At 39.3% G+C, this 10471-nt stretch overlaps 1 protein-coding gene across 8 annotated transcripts in view; it reads right to left on the bottom strand.

The window, feature by feature from the left end:
• Positions 1 to 4833: 4833 nt before the first annotated feature.
• The window catches only part of LOC135488844 (protein still life, isoforms C/SIF type 2-like), a 47387-nt gene continuing 41749 nt past the window's right edge, over positions 4834 to 10471 (bottom strand). For all 8 annotated transcript variants that reach the window (XM_064773765.1, XM_064773767.1, XM_064773768.1 and 5 more), the window contains one exon: positions 4834 to 7842. In XM_064773765.1, the coding sequence (XP_064629835.1) occupies positions 7122 to 7842 (721 nt within the window). In that variant the 3' untranslated portion in view covers positions 4834 to 7121. The remainder of the gene's footprint in view (positions 7843 to 10471) is intronic.

The raw sequence follows: 10471 nt of genomic DNA, 5'->3' as shown, positions 1-10471 counted from the left end.
TTAATTAGAAATCGTTTGCCTCTTTTTGTACAGTGATAATCTAAAAGGATATGTTGAGCCTAACGTACAACTAGTATTACTGTACAAAATACTTTAGACTCAACATATCCTTGTAGGTAAGATATTGTTCACTCATTTTGTACAGTGGTACCGGTTGGAATCTAGACTCAACATATCCTTGTAGATAAGATATAGTTCACTCGTTTTGTACAGTGGTACTAGTTGTACTTTATACTCAACATTTCCTTTTAGGTAAAATATTGTTTGCTCATTTTTACAGTGATGCTAGTAGTCCTGTACCGTCCTGTACATAGACTAAACATATCCTTTTAGATTAGAACTTGTTTACTCATGTTGTACAGTGGTACTAGTTGTACTTTAGACTCAACATATCCTTTTAGGTAAAATATTGTTTGCTCATTTTTACAGTGATGCTAGTAGTCCTGTACCGTCCTGTAATATAGACTAAACATATCCTTTTAGATTAGAACTTGTTTACTCATGTTGTACAGTGGTACTAGTTATACTTTAGACTCAACATATTCTTTTAGATTATTAGATATTGTTAACTCATTTTGTACAGTGATATTAGTATAGTACTTTAAAGACTTAACATATCCTTTGAGAGGAGATGCCCAGTGCCATTCTAGTTTTTGAAATTAGATTTCCAAGAAATGTGAGTAATAATGAGTTTTCTCTGAATGAGGTAAGGTTTGAAATTTAGCTTGGTTTTTACAATTTTAGTGTAAGATACGAAGAGTTTCATCCCAAAACGAGATACATCCTTTTTTACCATTTTGAAAAAGATGGCTTCAAAATAAGGAATAAACTGAAAATGCATTCAGCGACGGAAGCTCTTCATAAACTTTGCTCATAAAACACACTTGAGTCCAACTGGTTAACCATGTCAGCTGCAGCATAAATGTTCAGTTAAAGGGAATTTCACCATTTTCACCATCTGAGAAAATGTACCATTTCTCATTTCCTGTTGAGAAGTCCAGCACAGGTCAGTAAGATTTACTCTGATGAACATGTGGACAATAGGGCCTTGCAATAGGGTTTATATACATTCAGGCTCTCGTGTATGACTTCATGATGCATTAATTGCTGTAAGACAGACTGAGGTGCGGGAAGGGAATCATGTTACTGACACGCAATTTCACTTTAACTCAGGAATCTAACCTCACTTACGATCTTACACATTACTTGGTGATGCTTGTTGATGCTTTGGGCTGTGTGCGTGCATTAAACAGTGCCTCAGATATTGAGCATATGAGTTAAGTTTGGAATAGTTAACAAGTTCACTCCAATAGTTTACTAATTCAATTAATACTTTACGAAACAAAACTCCATATTTTTTCTCTCATAAATTTACAAATGAAATCAGTTTTATGAATTAAATGGACAGTCGTCACAATGATTATTATTTGATAAAACATCAGCTACATGAGTGCGTCACTAATGAAATTACGAGGGACCAGCATACCGTGCTATACATATGTCACGGAGCAGGACCATTCCATTCCAGATTAATTCGTCCGGCGGGTCCATGGACAAATGAAAATCTATCAAGTATTGGAATCATGGCCAATGTTTTTTTCGATTCACCCCATTTGAGAAATGAATTTAACACATTGGTTTGGAATGGTTTTGCAATGTAATATAGCTTTGTATGCAGGTCAACCGTAGAAATGCATTATAAACAAAATGGAGAGTACATGTATCATGTAAGTTCAACTTCAAACTCTCATATCAATGACTTGAATTTTTCTATAAATACTACTTTTATACGTCATAAGTTAAAGAGCTTAAATTGCGCTGATTGCACTACACCTGATATATAATTATCATGGTAAAAGTAAAGCATGCGGTACCCTCAGTTAAACTATCTACACGGGTACAAAAAACGGACCAATTACTGTACAGTACCCAGCAGTGCCGAAATATTTGAGATATTTCAGCGCACCGAGACACTATTTATACTTTTACGCTTACAAATGCTTTATACATCAAGTCAATAACTTTGACCAACAAGTGCATATAGACAATATTGGTGCTAAAGTACATGTACAATATAAGTTATACAATACTTGTTCTTAAAGAATTTATTAATAATGTTATTAATTAGTAATATCAATTAAGCACCTTTAGGTTCTTATACCAAAATTAACCAATTAATCAAGACTAGAATCCATTACGTGTGATACATGTATATCTTTTTTAGGGCAAATCAAACAGTTTTCAAAAGTGACGCTGCATACTAGCACACCTCATAAAAATTAAAATAGAAATGAAATTACTGTTAACGTCATTTCCATGTCGTCACAGTTGCCGGGTAATCAGCGCCATCAGCGTGACGTCGGAAAGATCGATATCAGCACCGGGACGTCACAGGGTAGATCCTTACTCCAGGAAATGCCTTACTAGTGCATCGTTCCACATGGAAAGGGTCAATGCGTGGAGAGCTAACTCGGGTCGAATCAGAGTCAACATCAGAAAGTACCGTACAACCTCTCTATTGCGGACACCCATCGGACTGGGCCCAGGTGTCCGCAATAGAGATGTGTCCACAATAGAGTGGTTATGCCAAATCGTCCCATAGGTTGATTTGAAGTTCCTGCCTTGCAGGTCTTGGTTTTCTCTGTGTCGACATCTAGCGTAGAAACTTTAAACCTGTTGGCTGATCGGTATTTCCTTGTGATGTTGCGTTGAATGACGTGAGCTACTTTGGAACTCAGAAAGTGAATAATCTCTCTAGTAAAAGGTGCCCCTTTTATTGCAAAATCTCCTTGACATGTCATAATGTGTGAAAAAACACCATCATTTCTGTCCATCAGCCACCTTTGATTAATGATTAATTTTTTCAAATTTCTCTACTAACGCATATTCGCCGCAACACTGACAAAACCGCATGGATTTATGAGTGTCCGTTGACACAATAGGCCTATGTGATTTGTTGAAAAGATGAGTAAACAATGCCACGGCTTAATTAGGATACAAAATCACAATGCCATGGGGTAATTACGTTGATTAATTACGCAAATATCACACCTGTCGGGTTTACTTGACTCTCCAAGCGCACGTGGGAAACCATTGTTTTTGCCTATTGTCCGTAATTGGGAGGGAATTGGACCAAAAATTGGCCATCGCCCTGTCCGCAATTCGGAGTAGAGAGGTGTCCGCCGTACAGAGGTTTTTGTCATTGGAAATGACTTAGAACAAGAGGCCCAAGGGCCTGGCGCTCAGCTGAAATATATGAACATGGAAAGTACCCGATAGATCTCTTTCAACCTCAGTTTTGTCAATATATCAGGCAAACATACCAAAGTAAAAAGACTTTTAAATGGTGACAAATATGCCACTTATCAGTCAAATCTAAGTGCCTGAGCCAGGCTGACCTTGAAAAGTAGGTCAAATAGAAAGCCCATGTGATATCATGTAAAGGAGACTTATTGTACACCAACCATAAAATTCATGTCACTCTGGATACAGCAAAGGCTTTAAAATAGAAAAAAAAACCAAGATGGCCGCCCACCAAATTATTCAAAAAAGTAAAGAAAATGTATTTACAAGTGAAAAAAGTAAAAATTAAAAAAAAAAAAAAATTGACCCGAAGTGGGATTGGAACCCACAACCTTCAGAGTCATACAAGAGCGGGAAATTCAAATCAAGCTTAAACTAGGTCAACACAGATTTTGGTTCAGTAACGCCAACTGGTAGTATCAATCAAAACTACTCTTAGTAGTTTCAAGACCTACATGCATGCGGTCCTTTTCAACTTTATTTCAAGCTTCTATCTGCTTGAATAAAGCGCCAAAAAATTGTTTTGTGATTTAGGCTTTTTGCCCCCTGGTGGCCAAACTGTTAATCCTGCCGGACCCACACTTGGTCTATTCAGGAGTCCTGAAGGGTCTAAATGGCTTATAGGGAAAATCTATCGCCTATCCGCAATAGTTTTGAAACGTGCCTGTTTAACGGACAGACAGACAGGCAGACAGACAGACAGACGGACATTCATTCTACCATTTACTCATATGAATAGCTCAGCTTGTCAGCTGAGCTAAAAAAATCAGGACTGGCCGGACGTGTCCGTAATGTAGAGGTGTCCGCCTGGCAGAGGTGTCCGCTAAGGGAGGTTCTACTCTACGATAATTCTGTCTGATTTTGAATTTTTTCTTTTTTTGTGCAATTTGTTGATGGAAACTACTTAAGTAGAATAGGGGGTGACTGATGGGCAGTTAGCAGCTGAGTAATGAAGGTCCTTTAAAGGAACAACTTGGACGTGGGATCTAGGTGATCAGGATGATAATGTGTCTACTCACCACTGTGTGTCACCAAATGCAGTGTCACACGAATGCTGATCTAAATATTTTCCCTAGTGTTGCGAGGAGATTTTTGCTATGGCTTGCGAAATTCTAGTAGGCTTACAGTTACAATCCATTCAAGAGAAATATTCTGCAGTTTGATGATTTTTCAATGATCCTGTTTGGAGAAGTCAGGGTCCTGGTGGAAGCCATTCTTGTGTGGAAAACCAACATTTCTCACACCCAAGTTGTGCCTTTAAGACTTCCCGAGCAGTCTTGACAAACAATACATGTTTTGATTATAATTACATCTTGAAATACTGGAGGCAGCTCTATTCTCAAGGTGACAAAGTAATTATCAATGTATATGGGGCATTTTTCCCTCTGCAATGACTCAATGTTAAACTGCAGCCAACAGTGCAAGTTTCAATATTTGTCGTGTTTGTTAATAGGACTTCCCTCCATATGAGTTTTGCTTGAAATCTTTTTCGGCAGGAAAAGTAAAAGCATAAATTCAATAAGGTATCAGTAATTTTGAAGCAAAGTTTGTATTGGATAACACCTGATAAATGCAACTACATGTATCAATGCAGGTCTTGTACCCCCCCCCCCCTTCTGCTGAGTCATGGAATTGTCAGTGACTTGGGAGTTACATATCACGTACCAGTGGTTAATTAGAGGAAGTATTCATCTGGCATATCACCCCATGCATCCTTATGAGCCTGTACATGTAACTGTGTTGCAATCTTGATGAACACTCATCAAAGTGGGGTCATATGTCTTGACATGTCTTTGGCAAGGGGTGTAACTAGCCGATTCTGTTTTTGACAGTCGCTATTGGATGTCCATAGCTTTTGCCACCAGATTCAGAAAACTTGTCATGAGTGTGTCATGCCCTTGAGGAGGGGGTGTACAAGATTAAACATTGACAGTTGCATGGACACCAACAGTTATTTGTAAGTGAAATAAAGGATGAACTGAATCAAATATGTTAGTTCCTGCAAATTGGATAAAAACTATTTGTAAGACTGTCAAAGGTTATCAGATATTTCAAGAAATAAAAAATCGAACATTGTGGTGATGTGCATAAAAATAAGGAGGATGGGCACTAAAAATGTTTCATTCACTTTGTCTGAAGACAGGAGAACGCCAAATTTAGATTATACATCCAGTCAAGTAAATCAAAATACTAGTACATGTTATACAGATTCTATACAGAAATATCAAGTCTAGCAACCTTGAAACGGACTAAGGCTAAATGTTACAATACCATATCAGGCCAGCATGTGTCGCACATTTTTCTCGACCAAATCACATCACTAATACCGCAAAAAAATAACCACACACACGTTTAAGATGTAACATGACAGTCCGTGTCAAAAGTAAATGTCAGCAGCATTTTCGATTCTCATGCACAAAGCACTCGTCAGATCACATAACTGAAAACTGAACCAGGAACTTAAAGGGACAATATAGGCAGCAGCTAGGCAGGCAAGATAAAGTTACACAAAGCCGCCAATAGGGGTCTCTCACATCTCACAGTACGTCGAAATGATTCACGCTTGTACAAGGAATATATTTAGTGCCGAGTCTGACATGACCCAGGACCCTTACATTGTATATTAGTCACTTGAAGATGGCCAAATTAGACCATCTGCTCCTGCCTATAGCTCCCCTTTAAAAAGAAAGAAACGGTGTGCATTATTTTCAAATTGATGGTCTTTTGAAGATGAGCAACAAATTAGAGGGATATGGTGGAAACTGATGTGGACATTTACTTTGGACATGTACTGTAATGGAGCACTGTGAACCCGGAAATATTCGCAGCCATTTTTTGGACATTTTTGTCTAAATTGCAACTTTTGCCGTGTGAGAGTGATTTCGATGACATTTTCTTTTTCGCTGCAATCTGTTTTTGCGATTATCACAAAACAAGAAAGAGATAGAAAAAAGTTATGCAAATATTCCAATGTTTACAGTAAACAGTGATCTCCATCATCTACGTGCATCAAGTTCGAGACATGGGATCGAAAATGCCAATAAATCAATCGGAAGTTACAGATAAAGTCCATCTAAGTGCTTGTACAAGTTCTGTTTCTTAAACCTTTTGCCAAATAAAGGGGTGTACAATGTTGGCGGTTTACAGCACTCGTTTTAAAAATCGGTGTGCAATGAGGCACAGCGAAAGGATAAATCAAGCTCATATGGAAGTCTTTTTCAGCCAAACGCGTCCAAACACGTATACAGAACTAAGCAACTCATGGCCTAACACGTACAGATACGTTTCCCCTTTTTCTTCTACCAATCCGATAGATGTCAGTCAGGTTTCTTTTGGAGTTAGCTGTCAATAATGCAGATTGAATGAGACCAACACTGCCAAGCTTGAGTGTGTAGTCGCACAAATTGAAATCCGTCAATTTATTGGAAAAAGACAGAAAACTCCCTTGCAAATTTGTACATTTCAGCAAATATCAAACAACTATCAAAGATGTTTTACAGGGTAAAGATAAAGTCTTAATAAACAGGATGAGATAATTCGATGAGGCGCAGCCCAATTCGTTGTCCATTTCTAAGGTTTTGAAATAACATGAGTAGCTGGGCAGTAATAGCGTGCAGGCATTTCCGAACTGGCAGTAAAAAAGTTAATGGAACTGATAAAAGGAATCATCGTCAGACACCTGCCATCTTCTTAAAAGCTTTCCCTCATTTTTCATTCTCCTGGAGGTAACGTCCCCAAAAAATCTACTGAAATCAGCGGCTGCCACTTCCCTGCCGTTAATTCACAACAACATAAACTCCACCTAGTGGCACGAATCATCAACATTCCGTATCCTCGACACTTTCTAAAACAGTACTCGGCGATCCCGCCGTTGAACTCTTCTCACCGTACATAATACCGGCGTAATCGCCGTACGCCGAAGCACCGGACATGACATCACGGTCATGCTCCGTCACGATCTTAGTATGATGGTGATGACGTTTACTTTTCCCCGCCTTGGTCGGTTTAGCACTTTGCGGAATCTGTCGCGGCTTCCAAATCGGAGAACCCAGGTCGCTACCAGCGTTACTGATCGATGAGTAGGAATAAGTTAAGGGATTATTACTTGAATACAATAACCGCGCAGAACCCGGCCGCTCCATTGTCTGATTACTGACCTGTGACGTCGATGATGTCGTGCTTATCTGAGATACTGAAGATGCTGCCAGGTCAGGAGCAGTATCTTCGCTGCTTCCCATGTCCATATTGTTCAAATTCCCCAACGTTTTGCTTCGAGTCCTAAAATCCGCTTCGTATTCCATAACATTAAAATGATCGGTTAAATCCATCGAATGTCTCTCCTGTGTCTCTAATTGCTGTATGCGCCGTTTTGCGATGCTACGCGGATTCTTCGGGACGTCCGCCATCGGCGGCACACCCGACGGCATCATGACCTTTTGTTTCTGGAGCTGTTGCTGTCTTGGAATGGACATTCTGCGTACGCTTTCGCGAATGATCTGTCGAATCGTACGGAGGAAGTCGTTCTTGGCCTCAGGGGTGCTGCAATGAGAAAGTGACATGGTGAGAATATAGCGCCAGATCACAAAATCCCTTAAAGGAGTACCTCTTGCTTCAGGAACAGACACAAGAGGAGTTCAAAATTCACGATCCCGGATTGGAAATGACGTAGTTTGATGGCATGCATATAAATTCAATGAACAATGAATAGCACTTATTTCATCAATAGATTACCATTTTTCAGGCCATGATTGTGAATTGTAAATTTGTTCCCAAAAGGGCAATATGGTGATAAGTTCCACCCACCTAAACTGAAAAAAGTATATTTTCCCACAATCTTTCCTTGGAATCTGATAATTCTCCTTTACAACATTTTGGGCAGTCTGCACTGTGCGTTGTCAAGTGTCTAACGAAAAAGCTTTGTTTAAATACAGTAAAACCTCTCCATCAAGGACACCCTTTGAACTGACATATCTGTCCTCATTAGAGAGGTGTCCTGATTACAGAGGTTAATTTGAATGAAAACGAGAGGTTTGGGACCAAAACCAGTGTCCTTATTAGAGAGGGTGACCTTAATAAAGAGGTGTCTGCTAAGAGAGGTTCCACTGTACATGCCAAGTTTCAACAAATTTTTAAGTCATGAAGAAGCAAGTAACTGATATTATTCAGGTAATCAATCACAGTGTCATTGTTGTATTAATCAATTCTAACAAAATTAAAGGCAAATAATTGAGATTTAAAGCCATCTTTAGCAGAACATTTTTTGATATGAAATCGAAAATACACAAGATGAAATACAGAAAGCGGTGAACGACAAAAGAATGCTGCAAGGGGATGCTAGCATTGGTACCACCAAGTGCCTTCTGCAACCCCCTCTTAATGTTTGGTTTGGTTAAAGAACATGAAATGGAACCCCTTGGTCTCAAGGAGTTGCTAATCATCATCTTATCATATCATATCACTACCAGCGTTGTTAAACCCTATTGGATTTTTGCCGGAGGTATGGAGTCAACTATATGCTACTGTCCACCTATGTGGGATCTTTTACTTGCCCTGGCATAGTCACCCAGGTACAAGAGATCACGGCTTTTAGCCTCATCCGACAGACCCTCGAGTATTTCATGCGTTGTACACATACGTGTTTTGAAGAGCCAGGAATTTTAGTTCCTTGAAAGCCACACCAGTTCATCCAGAAATACAACCCTGGGATCTCCCCAGGATCGAACCTGGGCCCTATTGCATGGTAGCCAGCGGTGTTAACCACTAGGCTATGAGGCTCCTCTGTTCAGACAAAACAAAAGTCAGCAAATTTGTTGTTAGGTAATGTAACTCTGCAGTCTAATGGAGATGTCTTGTTTAAACTCGAACAAACCCACAAAAGAAGAATTAAATGGAAATTAAAGGCAGGAAGAAAAGCTGAGTGAAAAGTAATCAAAAGTTAGTGTTGGCAAAAAACAAGTTTGTGTCTGAACTATGGCAGTAACACACCTTTCGAGAGAGACAAAGTTTTAGATCTTAACAGTTTATTGTAGCCAAGGCAACAATATGTTTCATGGCAGCAATTCAGTTGCTATAGTTACCATTAGTACAAATCAAAACTCATTTTGTCACTATGGCAACTCATGGTTACATTGACATGTTGACAAATGTGACCTCAGTCAATAACCAGAGGTTACCATAGTGACCATAGCAACCTACTGAATGTTACCATGGATACCACAACTCTTTTATACTATGGTAACCAAATAAATGTTACCATGGTGACAAATTCAGTTGCTAACGTTGCCATGCGGCAAATTCAGCTTACGCTGTAGCATTGATGTAACATTTTTACAGACTTAGGCTTTCAAGCACAGCAACACGGAATCGACAAGACCAGTCATTTTTAAAAAGGTCAAGAAGATAGAGGTGACAAGAAATTCACAGCAGGGTTAAACCAGGATTCACAGCAGAACACAGAATTTAGACACAAAAAAAATCCAGTTCTTAGAGTAAAGGAGGAACATTTTAGTTGTCTAAACATAAGAGAGAAATGGATCTTTTTGTCTGACTTTGGTATCTGCAATACACAAGTTCAAGAGGGTACCGATGTGTATCTGTAACACATTCATTCAAGAGGGTACTGATGTGTATCTGTAACACATAATTTCAAGCGGACCGATGTGCATCATCTGCATATTCAAGAGGACTGATGTGCACCGAGGACACACTGTATGATCAATCAAAGAGGGTACCAATGTGCATCTGCAATATACAAATTAAGAGGGTACCGATGTGCATCTGCAACACAAAAATTCAAGAGGGTACTGATGTGCACTGAGGACACACTGTATGATCAATCATGAGGGTACCAATGTGCATCTGCAATACACAAATTCAAGAGGGTACCGAAGTGCATCTGCAACAAATGTTCTAGAGGGTACTGATGTGCACTGAGGACACATTCAGATTGAAGAGGGTACCAATGTGCACCGAGGACAAAATGTCGGACCAATTCTTGAGGGGATCAGTGACTCACGGATTCATGCGAGTCCCGATGATCAATTGCAAACTAACTGCACAGCAATCTAACACCAAGATAATATTTGAAAAGTGTGTAAGTGTCAGAAGTGTGACATTAGTGTTTTTATCACGTGTTTTTGCAAGGAAAGCGTTTTAACTGAAATTGTGG

This window comes from Lineus longissimus, chromosome 5 (genome assembly GCF_910592395.1).
Source record: "Lineus longissimus chromosome 5, tnLinLong1.2, whole genome shotgun sequence".
Lineage (NCBI taxonomy): Eukaryota > Metazoa > Nemertea > Pilidiophora > Heteronemertea > Lineidae > Lineus > Lineus longissimus.
The sequence above is the reverse complement of the archived record's forward strand: the minus strand, read 5'-3'. Positions and strand labels throughout refer to the sequence as shown.